Here is a 16,141-nt window from a genome sequence, read left to right on the forward strand (position 1 = left end):
CACCAATGGCAAATAATGAGTCACAAATGTTACTGCAACAAAGTCACAAAAACACCCCCATCAAAATAAAACCTTCCAATATACAACGTCGCAGGGCACTAAACAACAGTGAAACTTCTTCACCACAAGTTTCGGCTCGGGCGCACAAAGTCCTGACTGAACGCCAACGCTCCTCCAACTTAAATTTTTGCCGAAACTTGCAGTCAGATGCGCAAACTATTTTCAGGCGCTAACTGTAACACCCCACCGCGATTAATGCTCCAAAATCCAATAAGTCCAAAATCCAGCCCATTAAATGGTACCATACTGAGAAGCATAAAGGAACAAAGGGACCTTGGAGTGCAGGTCCACAGATCCCTGAAGGTAGCAGGCCAGGTAGATAAGGTGGTTAAGAAGGCATACGGAATACTTGCCTTTATTCGTCGAGGCATGGAATACAAGAGCAGGGAGGTTATGCTTGCACTGTATAAATCACTGGTTAGACCACAGCTGGAGTACTGCATGCAGTTCTGGTCACCACATTACAGGATAGATGTGATTGCATTGGAAAGGGTACAGAGGAGATTGACAAGAATGTTGCCTGGACTGGAGAATTTTGGCTATGAGGAAAGATTGGAGATGCTGGGTTTGTTTTCTTTGGAACAGAGGAGGCTGAGGGGAGAACTGATTGAGGTGTATAAAATTATGAGGGACCTGGATAGAGTGGATAGGAAGGACCTGTTTCCCTTGGCAGAGGGGTCAACAACCAGGGGGCACAGATTTAAAGTAATTAGGGGGAGGTTTAGAGGGGATTTGAGGGGAAGATTCTTCACCCAGAGGGTGGTGGGGGTCTGGAACTCACTGCCTGAAAGGGTGGTAGAGGCAGAAACCCTCACCACATTTACAAAGTACCTAGATGTGCACTGGAAGTGATGTGACCTACAGGGCTACGGACCCAGAGCTGGAAACTGGGATTCGGCTGGGTAGATCATGATCGGCCGGTGCGGACACGATGGGCCGAAATAGTCTCCTTCCGTGCTGTAAATTTGTATGATTCTATGAACACCCCTAATATCTGCGCGCTTCTAATTCTGCCCTCCTGAGCATCCCTAATTATAAATCGCTCAAACATTGGTGGCCGTGCCTTCTGTTGCCTAGGCCCCAAGCTCTGGAACTCCCTGTCTAAACCTCTCCACCTCTCTTTCCTCCTTAACCAAGCTTTTGTCCACCTATGCTAATTTCTACGTATGTGGCTCGGTGCCAAATTTTTATCTCATAATACTCCTGTGAAGCACCTTGGGATGTTTCACTACGTTAAAGGCGCTGTATAAATGCAAGTTTTTGTTGTATTGTCACATTGCTGTTTGAGACCATGCTGTGCGCAAATTGGCTGCTGTGTTTCCTACATTACAACAGTGATTAACATAGAAACAGAGAAAGTAGGTGCAGGTGTAGGCCATTCAGCCCTTCGAGCCTGCACCACCATTCAATAAGATCATGGCTGATCATGCAACTTCAGTACCCCATTTCTGCTTTCTCGCCATACCCCTTGATCCCTTTAGCCGTAAGGGCCACATCTAACTCCCTTCTGAATATATCTAACGAACTGGCCTCAACCACTTTCTATGGTACTCAAGGTGTGGTCTCACCAAGGCCCTGTACAACTGCAGTAAGATCTCCTTGCTCCTATACTCAAACCCTCTCGCTATGAAGGCCAACATGCCAGTTGCTTTCTTCACCGCCTGCTGTACCTGCATGCCTATCTTCAATGACTGATGTACCATGACACCCAGGTCTCGTTGCATCTCCCCTTTTAATAATCGGTCACCATACAGATAATAATCTGCCTTCCTGTTTTTGCCACCAAAGTGGATAACCTCACATTTATCCACATTATACTGCATCTGCCATGCATTTGCCCACTCACCTAACCTGTCCAAGTCACCCTGCAGCCTATTAGCATCCTCCTCACAGCTCACACCGCCACCCAGCTTAGTGTCATCTGCAAACTTGGAGATATTACATTCAATTCTTTCGTCGAAATCATTAATGTATATTGGAAATATATGGGGTCCCAGTACTGAACCTTGCGGTACCCCACTAGTCACTGCCTCCCATTCTAAAAAGGACCTGTTTATTCCCATTCTTTGCTTCCTCTCTGCCAACCAGTTCTCTATCCAAGTCAATATATTACCCCCAATACCATGTGCCTTAATTTTGCACACTAATCTCTTGTGTGGGACCTTGTCAAAAGCCTTTTGAAAGTCCAAATACACCACATCCACTGGTTCTCCCTTATCCACTCTACTGGTTACACCCTCAAAAAACTCTAGATTTGTCAAGCATGATTTCCTTTTCATAAATCCATGTTGACTTGGACCGATCCGGTCACTGCTTTCCAAATGCGCTCTTTCATCTTTAATAATTGATTCCAACATTTTCCCCACTACTGATGTCAGGTTAACCGGTCTATAATTACCCGTTTTCTCTCTCCCTCCTTTTTTAAACAGTGGTGTTACATTAGCTACCCTCCAGTCCATAGGAACTGATCCAGAGTCGATAAACTGTTGGAAAATGATCACCAATGCATCCACTATTTCTAGGGTCACGTTCTTAACCCCAAATAAAGTTGATAAGCTGCAGGCACAAGCCGTCACATGATATAGTGACAACAGAGACCTCACTCAAAGAAGGGAAGGATTGGCTGTCAGGTATTTAGAAATGATAGGACAGGACAGAAAGGAGAGGGCGGGCAGTATTAATCAAAGAAACTATGATAGCACTAGAGAGAGATTATGTACTTGAGGGATCAAAGACAGAGTCTCTATTTGGCTAGAATTATGAACACTGCTGGGTGTATACTATAGGCCACCAAATAGTGGGAGGAAAGAGGAGCAAACTTGCAGGAAATATGCAAGAACTGCACAGTAGTGATAATGGGGGACTTCAATTATCCTAATGTAGATTGAGGTAGTCACAGTGTAAAGGGAAAGGAGGGCGAGAAATTCCAAAAATGTGTACAAGAGAGAATCTTGATCGGTGTGTTTCCAGCCCAACGAGGAAGGAAGCCGTGCTGGACCTGGTTCTGGGGGAATGAAGTGGAGCATGTTTCAGGGAAGCATTTGGGGAACAGTGATCATAATATATCATTGGGTTTAGAATAGTTAAGGACAAGGAACAATCAAACGTAAATATACATCAGTGAGTTGAAAAGGGATGTGGCCCAAGTGGATTGCAATCAAAATTCGTCGTCAAAACAGTAAAGATAGATACTTCCCATGAGGGGGGAAGGGAGGGCATCCATAGCCAGGTTGTAATAAGACAGAAAAAGGAGGCTTATGACAATTGTAAGGTTTATAATATAGTGGTGAACCAAGCTGAATATAGGGCGTACACAGGAGATTTTTTTTTTTTAAAAAGGAAGAAGGGCATGGAGATAGTCTGTGCCGGCTGTTTTGCGAAGAGCATTCCCACTTCCTTATTCCCATTCTCCTGCTCTCTTCCCATATCCCTGCAATTTTTTCTCCAAGAGCACAAAAGCAAGGCAGTTGTGCTAAACGATTATAAAACACTGGTTTAGCCTCAGCTGGAGTAGTGTTCAATTAGAAACATAGAAAATAGGTGCAGGAGTAGGCCATTCGGCCCTTCTAGCCTGCACCGCCATTCAATGAGTTCATGGCTGAACATGCAACTTCAGTACCCCATTCCTGCTTTCTCACCATACCCCTTGATTCCCCGAGTAGTAAGGACTTCATCTAACTCCTTTTTGAATATATTTAGTGAATTGGCCTCAACAACTTTCTGTGGTAGAGAATTCCACAGGTTCACCACTCTCTGGGTGAAGAAATTCCTCCTCATCTCGGTCCCAAATGGCTTCCCCCTTATCCTTAGACTGTGTCCCCTGGTTCTGGACTTCCCCAACATTGGGAACATTCTTCCTGCATCTAACCTGTCTAACCCCGTCAGAATTTTAAACGTTTCTATGAGGTCCCCTCTCATTCTTCTGAACTCCAGTGAATACAAGCCCAGTTGATCCAGTCTTTCTTGATCGGTCAGTCCCGCCATCCCGGGAATCAGTCTGGTGAACCTTCGCTGCACTCCCTCAATAGCAAGAATGTCCTTCCTCAAGTTAGGAGACCAAAACTGTACACAATACTCCAGGTGTGGCCTCACCAAGGCCATGTACAACTGCAGTTTATGGAAGACTGTCGGAGGGGCAGCACTGAGGGAATGCTGCACTGTCGGAGGGGCAGCACTGAGGGAACGCTGCACTGTCGGAGGGGCGGCACTGAGGGAATGCTGCACTGTCGGAGGGGCGGCACTGAGGGAATGCTGCACTGTCGGAGGGGCAGCACTGAGGGAATGCTGCACTGTCGGAGGGGCAGCACTGAGGGAATGCTGCACTGTCGGAGGGGCAGCACTGAGGGAATGCTGCACTGTCGGAGGGGCAGCACTGAGGGAGCACCGCATTGTCGGAGGGGCAGCACTGAGGGAATGCTGCACTGTCGGAGGGGCGATACTGAGGGAATGCTGCACTGTCGGAGGGGCAGCACTGAGGGAATGCTGCACTGTCGGAGGGGCAGCATTGAGGGAGCACCGCACTGTCGCAGGGGCAGCACTGAGGGAATGCTGCACTGTCGGAGGGGCGGCACTGAGGGAATGCTGCACTGTCGGAGGGGCAGCATTGAGGGAGCACCGCACTGTCGCAGGGGCAGCACTGAGGGAATGCTGCACCGTCGGAGGGGCAGCACTGAGGGAATGCTGCACTGTCGGAGGGGCAGCACTGAGGGAATGCTGTACTGTCGGAGGGGCAGCACTGAGGGAGTGCTGCACTGTCGGAGGGGCAGCACTGAGGGAATGCTGTACTGTCGGAGGGGCAGCACTGAGGGAATGCTGCACTGTCGGAGGGGCAGCACTGAGGGAGTGCTGCACTGTCGGAGGGGCAGCACTGAGGGAGTGCTGCACTGTCGGAGGGGCAGCACTGAGGGAGTGCTGCACTGTCGGAGGGGCCGCACTGAGGGAATGCTGTACTGTCGGAGGGGCAGCACTGAGGGAATGCTGCACCGTCGGAGGGGCAGCACTGAGGGAATGCTGCACTGTCGGAGGGGCAGCACTGAGGGAATGCTGCACTGTCGGAGGGGCAGCACTGAGGGAATGCTGTACTGTCGGAGGGGCAGCACTGAGGGAGTGCTGCACTGTCGGAGGGGCAGTACTGAAGGAGCTCCGCACTGTCGGAGGGGCGGTACTGAGGGATGCCGCACTGTCGGAGGGGCGGTACTGAAGGAGCGCCGCACTGTCGGAGGGGCAGTACTGAGGGAGCGCCGCACTGTCGGAGGGGCAGTACTGAGGGAGCGCCGCACTGTCGGAGAGGCAGCACTGAGGGAGCACAGCACTATCAGAGGGCAGTACTGACGGAGCGCCACACTGTCGGAGAGACAGCACTGAGGGAGCACAGCACTATCAGAGGGCAGTACTGACGGAGCGCCACACTGTCGGAGAGGCAGCACTGAGGGAGCACAGCACTATCAGAGGGCAGTACTGACGGAGCGCCACACTGTCGGAGAGGCAGCACTGAGGGAGCACTGCACTATCAGAGGGCAGTACTGACGGAGCGCCACACTGTCGGAGCAGCAGTACTGAGGGAGTGCTGTACCATTTGGGGGAGCAGTACTGAGGGAGCGCCGCACTGTCGGAGGGGCAGTACTGAGGAAGCTGGCCAGCTGGGGGGTTGGGGTGATGCTGGAGGAGGTTTCAAACATGCCGGTAGCGGGTCGGAAGGTTTTTGGGGCCCTGGAGGAACACCGTGCTTCATCTAGTCCCACAAAAACACAGAACATTTCCAGGGCCTTTAACAACAACTTATATAGCACCTTTAAGAATAACTTCTATTTATATCGTGCCTTTAATGTAGTAAGATTTGCGCGAGCTGGCGAGGCGGCACGACCACCAAGAATGGGGTGAAGGAAGTATGTGCAAAAGGCCAGAGTTAAAGGAGCACAGGCATCTTGGAGGATTGTGGGGCTCGAGGAAGTTATAGAGAGAGGTAGAGGCGAGGCTATGGAGGGAGGGTGTTTGAGTACCGGGAGCCAATATAGGTCAATGACCACAAGGAGCGATGGGCGAACGGGTCTAGGTGCGAGTTCGAAGATGGAAGCAGATTTGGGGATAAAATTCGGCATATGGAGGGTGGTATATTGCTATTTAGGCCACTCAATGCCTGGTACAACTAGCTGTAGTCTGCGTGGCACATACTCTGCCCATTTGTACATGAAATTCTTCTTGGAGTCCTGCCATCCATGTCGGACTTCGATTTGCATATTTAACGATCCCAGCGCCAGCTTCAGGCAGGCACCCTTGGACAACTAAAGGTCGCTCAGGCCTATGTGGTGTCCAGTGCACTTTTGGGGCAGTTCAGTGGTGGCAGATCACAAATGAAAAATTCGGACATCTAATGACAATTTTAGGCCGAAAGAATGGAGGGGGGCGGGGGGGAAGAGTTGCGAGCTGGATTTCTCCCGATGGCATTGGCCTGCCCAATGTTTAATCAAAGACTGGATGCTGGATAAGAAGCCCAACAACATAGCAGTAATGGATGGGTTGAGACAGTAGGTGGTGAAGTTGAACTGGATGTGGTCAACGTACGTGTGACAGCTGAGCCCATGTCTTCAGATGATGTCGCCAATGGGGCAGATGAGCAAGAGAGGGACAAGAGTCGATATTTGAGGGACTCGAGACTCGGGGATTCCACTGGTAAGCGTGTCGGTGCAGAATGGGATGCTCTGGCTACGACTGGACATTTTAGGAATGCAACTAGGTGAGGGCAGCCCCACTCAGCTGAGCAATGGAGGAGAGCTGCTGGAAGAGGATGTGTGGTGAACATGTCAAAAGCTGCAGCGAGGTTGTGAAGGACGAGGGATAGTGAATTAGTCACAGAATGTGTAACTTTTGACTCCAGTACCATTTTAGTGGTCGACAGGGAGATTGGAGATGGGGCACGACTTTACACAGATAGAGGGCTCGAGGGTGGGCAGTTTTCAGGAAAGGACTAATGATGGAGCTTTTGAAGGGGAAGGGCACAGTACCGGAGGAGAGGGAACCATTTCCATCAGCTGGAATGGTGGCAATAGAGCAGGAGGCAGGCCTTGTGGACAAGGAACATCCAGAGGCGGCAGATAGGAGAGAGTCCGGAGAAAGATGGGAGTTCAGCACTGGTGCAGGGGGGGGACCTTGTGCGAAGTTTGGCTTTGTGGGCTAGAGGAAGGGAGGGTAGTAGCAGAAGCAGCTGAACGGATGGTCTCAATCTTAGTGATAAAGAAATCGCACTTGTTGTTGGAGGTGAGAGTCGTCATCAGCATCATCATCATAAGCAGTCCCTCGAGTCGAGGATAGAAACATAGAAACATAGAAAATTGGTGCAGGAGTCGACCATTCGGCCCTTCTAGCCTGCACCGCCATTCAATGAGTTCATGGCTGAACATGCAACTTCAGAACCCCATTCCTGCTTTCTCGCCACACCCCTTGATCCCCCGAGTAGTAAGGACTACATCTAACTCCTTTTTGAATATATTTAATGAATTGGCCTCAACAACTTTCTGTGGTAGAGAATTCCACAGGTTCACCACTCTCTGGGTGAAGAAGTTTCTCCTCATCTCTGTCCTAAATGGCTTACCCCTTATCCTTAGACTGTGACCCCTGGTTCTGGACTTCCCCAACATTGGGAACATTCTTCCTGCATCTAACCTGTCTAAACCCGTCAGAATTTTAAACATTTCTATGAGATCCCCTCTCATTCTTCTGAACTCCAGTGAATACAAGCCCAGTTGATCCAGTCTTTCTTGATAGGTCAGTCCCGCCATCCCGGGAATCAGTCTGGTGAACCTTCGCTGCACTCCCTCAATAGCAAGAATGTCCTTCCTTAAGTTAGGAGACCAAAACTGTACACAATACTCCAGGTGTGGCCTCACCAAGGCCATGTACAACTGCAGTTTATGGAAGACTTGCTTCCACGCCAAAAAGTTCACGGGTGTTTCAATGAAGGACCTAATATTCCAGATCCCAAACTAAATCTTGGAAGAGTGGAAGATGCCTGTGCGTGGATTTTTTTAACGTGGGGTGACCGTTGCACACCAGCCACCACACGGGCTTGAAAGAGCGAGGTCTTGGTCCAGTGGCAAGGATTACCCAAGACGACTGGAGACCAGCTCTGCTACACGGACCTAGTGTGCACACATATCGCAGTGTGGGCTGGTCCGTGCTGTCCCTGGGCCCTCGCCTCTCCTTGGCCCCGATCACATCCCTATAAAATCTCCTTCGCCCAGACCTCGCCGCTCCTGCTGAACCTGCCCACGCTCCAATCAGCAACCTGGACCTTGGTGACATCCGATCCAGTCGCCCTCTCCGCTGCCGTCGCCCTCCTGCTCCAGCACGTGCTGCTCCCTGGAGTGGTCTGCCGCCACACTGCTCCTTCCGCTCCCTGGCCTGCTCCTATCGTACTCGCAGGCCGGGGGCTGCACAGACTGCTGGGCTAGGCTCTGCTCCGATCGTACTCGCAGGCCGGGGACTGCACAGACAGAGGTGAGAGTAGAGGGGGCAGGAAAGGGGGTTTAAGGAGGTCAGTGTAATGTACGCAACTGCGAGTCGAGCGGTTGCATTGGGAGTGGCTTAGCCAGTCATGTGATTTCACAAGACTCAATAAAACCCCAGCCAGTTGGGTCTAGGTGAACCACGATGAGGTATGCAATTGTGAGCCGAGTGGATGAACTGGTAATGTTTAGTGTGATTGTTAAACCTTTGTTAATAAACCAACTAGTTCTTAATAGTGATGTGTTGCTATGAATTCTTAAGCAAAGGACCCATGAAGCAAATACATTACAGTCGGTAGTATAGAAAAGAAACCGGGGGTTATCTTATCTCTCCAGAACGATTCTGGAAAGTGAGCGGTTTTGGTAGAGCAGAGTGAGGCCCAATAATGCTTAACATGGTCCAGCCAGATCTGGCTAAACTAGTTATGCTCAAGTCTGCGTCCCTTGGATTTGAGGGAGAGAAAGCAATGGTCAGAGTAAGGGCTTTAGTGGAGCCATGGGCATCACAGGCGGAGGACACGGATTAACAACTGCAGAAGTATTGTGGCGGATGAAAGGCCAAAGGTTTGGAAGTTGAGACTTTGAAAGTACAGCTGTAAGCGACTTGGGGGAAGAGTGTATTCCAGGGGCACTGCAGAAGGAAGTGGGGCTGGAAGGGATACAGCGAAGTGGTGAAAGATGGCCTCGTCGTGGATCGATATGATGGCAACAGCTAGACCAAGAGGTCGGCCGTGAATATGCGTAGCAGAGTTTATTTCCACGGTGAGTTTAAGGCAAGCAGTGAAATCAGAGGAGAAGCCAGTTAAGTTGAGATGAACACTTAAATCACCAAAAATAAAACATAAGAACATAAGAATTAGGAGCAGGAGTAGGCCATTCGGCCCCTCGAGCCTGCTCCGCCATTCAGTAAGATCATGGCTGATCTTCTCCCTCAACTCCACTTTCCTGCACTATTCCTATATCCCTTGATTCCCTTAATAGCCAAAAATCTATCGATCTCGGTCTTGAATATACTCAAAGACTGAGCCTCCACAGCCTTCTGGGCAGAGAATTCCAAAGTTTCACCACCCTCTGAGTGAAGAAGTTTCTCCTTATCTCAGTCCTAAATGGCCGACCGTTTATTCCAAGACTGTGACCCCTGGTTCTGGTCTCCTCAACCAGAGCAAACATCCTCCCTGCATCGACCCTGTCAAGCCCTGTAAGAACTGTGTATGTTTCAATGAGATCACCTCTCATTCTTCTAAACTCTAGAGAATATAGACCTAGACTACTCAATCTCTCCTCATAGGACAATCCCAGGAATCAGTCTGGTGAACCTTTGTTGCACTCCCTCTATGGCAAGTATATCCTTCTTTGGGTAAGGAGACCAGAACGGTACACAATCATCATCATCATCATAGGCAGTCCCTCGGAATCGAGGAAGATTTGCTTTCACTCTAAAAATGAGTCCTTAGGTGGCTGAACAGTCCAATACGAGAACCACAGTCCCTGTCACAGGTGGGACAGATAGTTGTTGAGGGTAAGGGTGGGTGGGACAGGTTTGCCGCACGCTCTTTCCGCTGCCTGCGCTTGATTTCTGCACGCTCTCGGCGACGAGACTCAAGGTGCTCAGTGCCCTCCCGGACACACTTCCTCCACTTAGGGGGGTCTTTGGCCAGGGACTCCCAGATGGCGGTGGGGATGTTGTACTTTATCAGGGAGGCTTTGAGGGTGTCCTTGTAACGTTTGGCTCGTTTGCCGTGAAGGTGTTCTGAGTAGAGCGCTTGCTTGGGGAGTCTCGTGTCTGGCATGGGAACAATGTAGCCTGCTCAGCGGAGCTGATCAAGTGTGGTCAGTGCTTCAATGCTGGGGATGTCGAGGACGCTAACGTTGGTGCGTTTGTCCTCCCAGGGGATTTGCCGGATCTTGCGGAGACATCGTTGGTGGTATTTCTCCAGCGACTTGAGGTGTCTATTGTACATGGTCCATGTCTCTGAGCCAAACAGGAGGACGGGTATTACTACGGCCCTGTAGACCATGATCTTGGTGGTAGATTTGAGGGCCTGGTCTTCGAACACTCTTTTCCTCAGGCGGCCGAAGGCTGCACTGGTGCACTGGAGGTGGTGTTGGATCTCGTCGTCAATGTCTGCTCTTGTTGATAAAAGGCTCCCGAGGTATGGGAAATGGTCCACCTTGTCCAGGGCTGCGCCGTGGATCTTGATGTCTGGGGGGCAGTGCTGTGTGGCGAGAACAGGCTGGTGGAGGACCTTTGTCTTACTCCAGGTGCTGTCTCACCAGGGCCCTATATAAGTGCAGTAAGATGTCTTTACTCTTATACTCAAATCCTCTTGTAATAAAAGCCAACATACCATTTGCTTTCTTAATTGCTTGCTGTGTGGAATGAGGAATCGCTCCATGCAGAGGCTGAGGGACACAGACTTGGAACATTTATGGCAGACAATTGGTTAAGCCATTCATCGCCAGATCTGGCTTGACCACATAAAGTGCTATCAGGTCCTGCTCCCTTCTGCCAAAGCAGCTCACTATTCCAGGATCATCCCAGAATGCTCAGCTTCTCATCACCACTACAAACCGTCTTCTTAAACTCCTCTCCCCTGTCTCATCCACCCTCACGTCCAACAAGTACGAGGAGACCATCCATTCAGCTGCCTCTGCCGTTTCCTACTGGGCCAAACTTCCCCCAAGAGCTTGTCCTTGCCCTGAACTCGCATCTTTCTCTAATTTCTCTCCGATATCCCCTCATGTACTCGCCAAGCTCACCTTGTCCATGAGGCCCAACTCCTGCTCCCTCGACTCTATTCCCACCAAACTGCTGACCATCCAACTTCCCTCCTGGCCTCCATGTTAGCTGACATTGTTGACGGTTGTCTGTCCTCAGATACTGAGCCCCCCCCACCCCCCCTCCCAATACTCCGCAGTGGTGTAGCTTAGAGGGAACATTCCCCTTGACCCCTCCATCCTTGCAAACTACTGCCACATTTGTAACCTGCTGTAAGAAAGACTGGTATTAGAGATTCATATATTCAATTTGTAGTCACTGACCAACTAATCTTACCCATGATTCTCTGTGGGCATGGGAATGTTAGAAGCTCCTCGAATGTATGTGAAGGCAGTCAAAAATAACAAACTAACATGGGCTTCGAGCCAAGGTCATATTATAATAAAGTAGAAATTGGAGTGGTCTAATCAAACCGAACAGTTAGAATACAGTAGCACAAGGCAAATTCCGAGGAGATGGAGGAATTTATAAGCAAGATAATATGGACAAGCAGGCATTGATGGAAAATTACTGGAGACAGGAGTGGGCACATGCTTGCTCTGGTTTGAGTAACAATGGTATTTTGACCATTAGAACCAAGTAAACACAGTGATTTTGTTAAAGACCCGACACGGACACTGGCTAAATGAACTTTTGAGAAGAAATTGGTTAAAACATTGAAACTCAAAGAATGCCTTTGCAAAGAGACGGCTGGAGTAGCAAGGTACAACTTAGGACAACATCAACCTGTGCACGGGAGTTCCAGGAACCTGGGCCTGCGAGCTTTCCTCAACTCTCGCTCTTTGTGAAGTATGCTATTGCTGTAAGCTTAATAAATCTAATTTATTGCACAAACCATACTGACTGCTGCCCATTAGGTACATCTGGTTAAAGGACCCTAAAAAAGTTCTACCCTGCCTTTCCTCTCCAAAGTCCTTGAACATGCTGTCGCCTCCCAAATCCGAGCCCATCTTTCCCGGAACACCATGTCTGAATCCCTCCAATCAGGTTTCCACCCCTGCCACAGTACTGAAGCAGCCCTTTTCAAAGTCACAAATGACATCCTTTGTGACCATGACCATGGTAAACTATCCCTCCTCGTCCTTCTCGACCTGTCTGCAGCCTTTGACATAGTTGACCACTCCATCCTCCTCCAACGCCTTCTCCACCATCGTCCAGCTGGGTGGGATCACACTCGCCTGATTCCATTCTTATCCATCGAATCGTAGCCAGAGAATCTCCTGCAACGGTTTCTCTTCCCACTCCCGCATCGTTCCCTCTATTGTCCCCCAAGGATCTATCCTTGGCCCCCTCTTATTTCTCATCTACATGTTGCCCCTTGGCGACATCATCTGAAAACACATCAGTTGCCACATGTACAATGACAACGGCCAGCTCTACCACCTCTCTCGTCCCATCCACTGTCTCAAAATTGGCAGACTGCTTGTCCGACATCCAGCATTGGATGATCAGAAATTTCCTCCAACTAAATATTGGGAAGACCGAAGCCATTATCTTATACCAATTCCACCCCTCTCCCCATCACGTGTCTGAGGCTGAACCAGGCTGTTTACAATCTTGGTGTCGTATTTCACCCGCGATGAGCTTCAGATCACATATCCGCCCCATTATCAAGATCGCGTACTTTCACCCCCATAACATCACCCGACTCCACCCCGCTACAGCTCCTCTCCTGCTAAAACCCTCATCCATACCTTTGTTGATTCAAGACTTGACTATTCCAACATTCTCCTGGCCGGTTTCCCACCTCTCCAAAGCTCTGCTTCCTGTGTCATAACTCGCACCAAGTCCCGTTGACCTATCAAGCCTTTGTTCACTTACCTACATTGGCTCCCAGTCCGGCAACACCGCAACTTAAACATTTTCATTCTTGTTTTCAAATCCATCCAGGGCCTCACCCCTCCCTATCTCTGAAAGCTCCTCTAGCCTTACAACCCTCCTAGATCTCTGAACGCCTCCAAGTCTGGCCTCTTGCACATCTCCGATTTTAATCTCTCCACTATTGGCGGCCATGCCCTCAGCTGCTTAGGCCCCAAGCTCTGGAATTCCCTCAAAGCGCTCTGCCTCTCCATCTCTCGCTCTCCTTCTTTAAGACACTCCTTAAAACCTACCTCTTTCTGCCCTAATATCTCATGTGGCTGTGTCAAACTTTGTTTGATAATCACTCGTGTGAAGGGCCTAGAGATGGTTTATCACATTGGTAGTGAGGTGAATGATCAGTCATGATCTCACTGAATGGTGGTGCAGGCTCGAAGGGCCGAATGGCCTACTCCTGCACCTATTTTCTGTTTCTATTAAAGCCACTATATAAATGCAAGTTGTTGTTGTTGAATCCATGGTGGAGTTTGCTGTATAGAGTTTCTTTACTTGCCATAAGCAAGGTGGCAATGGTAGGCAAGCAGAGGGACTAGGTAGATCTAGCAGGATGGTGAAATGCTCAGTTACCTTCTTTGTCTATACAAAATCCAAACTCGTCATATTGGAATTCTGGCTGCTCCATAGGCTCTTCCTTCTGAAAGCAAAGCAGAGCACAGAGGTGGATCAGTTCCACACGAAGCTTGCGAGCAGCAGCTCAACATTTGCAAGTGACGAGACACCATTAGAGGCAAGGGTGGCAGCTAGAGACACCACCGGAAACAAGCAAGTTCGACTACCAAGGTTAAAAGAAAACAAAATACAAGGGGATGCTCGTGTTGAGTCGCAAACAATCCAGCAAAGAATTCTCCAATGTTGGGGCTGGCACTGCTAATAGAAAGGATTGCTCGGAAACTTCAAAAGAAAAATGTTAGCATCAAACACTCGCAGGTTAGGTACAGCTGGCACAAAAGGTCTGTGAAACCTCAGACTACCCTTCTTCCTCGAAAATCCTCAGTATTTCACAGCAAAAGCAATCATCCAGAATACCAACCAATGGAACACAGATCATATTAAAGTCCCCCACAAGCAAAAATCATCTACAAGGAGAGGGCAGCAAACTTAAAGGACACCCAATAACAACACCTCACACTTAAAGAAAAAGGGTGGGACTAACAAATCTAGTGCCCCCTGGATGTCAAGGATAAAGAAAAAAAGGGAGGCTTATGTCAGATACCAAGGGCTCAATACTGCAGAAATGCAAGATGAATATAGAAAGTGCAGAGGTGAAATTAAAAAGGAAATTAGGAAAGCAAAGAGAGCATGAAAAAATGTTGGCAAGGAAAACCCAAAAATGTTTTATAAGCATTAAGAGCAAGAGGATAACTAGGGAAAGAGTGGGGCCTATTAGAGACCACAAAGGAAATCTGTGTGTGGAGGCAGAAGACGTGGGTACGGTTCTCAATGAATACTTTGCATCTGTTTTCACAAGAGAGGGGCGATGCACACATTGCTATCAGGGAGGAGTGTGAAATATTAAATGAAATAAACAGTGAGGGAGAAAGTATTAAGGGGTTTAGCATCTTTGAAAGTGGATAAATCTCCAGGCTCGGATGAAATGTATCCCAGGCTCTGAACAGAAGCAAAAGAGGAAATAGCAGAGGCTCTGACCATCATTTTCCAATCCTCTATGGCTACAGGTGTGATGCCGGAGAACTGCTAACATTGTACCTTTGTTTAAAAAGGGAGAAAGGGATAGACTGAGTAATTACAGGCCAGTCAGCCTAACCTCAGTGGTGGGAAAATTACTGGTAAAAAATTTTGAGTAACAGGATAAATCTTCATTTAGAAATACACGGATTAATCAAGGGAAGGTTGTGTCTGACTAACTTGATTGAATTTTCTTTTAAGGAGGTAACAAGAGGGTCGATGAGGGTAGTGCGTTCGATGTAGTGTATATAGATTTTAGCAAGGCTTTGATAAGGTCCCACATGGCAGACTGGTCATGAAAGTAAAAGCCCATGGGATCCAGGGCAAAGTGGCAAGTTGGATCCAAAATTGGCTTAAAGGCAGGAAGCAAAGGGTAATGGTTGGTGGGTGTTTTTGTGACTGGAAGGTTGTATCCAGTGGGGTCCCACAGGGCTCAGTGCTGGGTCCCTCACTTTTTGTGGTATACATCAATGATCTAGATTTGAATGTTGGGATATGATTAAGAGGTTTGCAGATGATACAAAAATCGGACGTGTGGTTGATAATGAAGAAGAAAGCTGCGGACTGCAGGAAGATATCAATGGGCTGGTCAGGTGGGCAGAACAGTGGCAAATGGAATTCAATCCGGAGAAGTGTGAGGTAATGGATTTGGGGAGGGCTAACAAGGCAAGGGAATACACATTCAAAGGTAGGACATTGAGAAGTGTAGAGGAACAAAGGGACCTTATCTACCTGGCCGGCTACCTTCAGGGATCTGTGGTTAAGAAGGCATACAGAATACTTGCCCTTATGCTTGAGGCATAGAATACAAGAGCAGGAAACTTATGCTTGAACTGTGTAGGCTACTACACTAGTTAGGGCACAGCTAGAGTACTGCGTGCAGTTCAGGTCACCAAATTGCAGGAAAGATGTGACTGCACAAGAGAGGGTACAGATAGATTTAACAGGAGACAATAACATAAGAACAGAAGAATTAGGAACAGGAGTTGGCCATTCGGCCGCTCGAGCCTACTCGCCATTCAATGAGATCATGGCTGATCTTCTATCTCAACTTCACTTTCCTGCACTATCCCCATATCCCTCGATTCCCTTAATACCCAAAAATCTATCGATCTCTGTCTTGAATATACTCAAAGACTGAGCCTCCACAGCCCTCTGGGGTAGAGACTTCCAGAGATTCATCACCCTCTGAGTGAAAAAGTTCCTCCTCATCTCAGTCCTAAATGGCCGACCCCTT

The 16,141-nt window shown here is 48.8% G+C and overlaps 1 protein-coding gene across 1 annotated transcript in view; it reads right to left on the reverse strand.

Moving 5' to 3' along the window:
* sgsm3 (small G protein signaling modulator 3) overlaps window positions 1-16,141 on the reverse strand; it is a 396,544-nt gene that overhangs the window by 316,581 nt on the left and 63,822 nt on the right. Inside the window, exon 4 of the mRNA XM_070862088.1 lies at window positions 13,786-13,852. Within this exon, the coding sequence (XP_070718189.1) occupies window positions 13,786-13,852 (67 nt within the window). The remainder of the gene's footprint in view (window positions 1-13,785; window positions 13,853-16,141) is intronic.

This window comes from Pristiophorus japonicus, chromosome 19 (assembly GCF_044704955.1).
Source record: "Pristiophorus japonicus isolate sPriJap1 chromosome 19, sPriJap1.hap1, whole genome shotgun sequence".
Taxonomy (NCBI): domain Eukaryota; kingdom Metazoa; phylum Chordata; class Chondrichthyes; family Pristiophoridae; genus Pristiophorus; species Pristiophorus japonicus.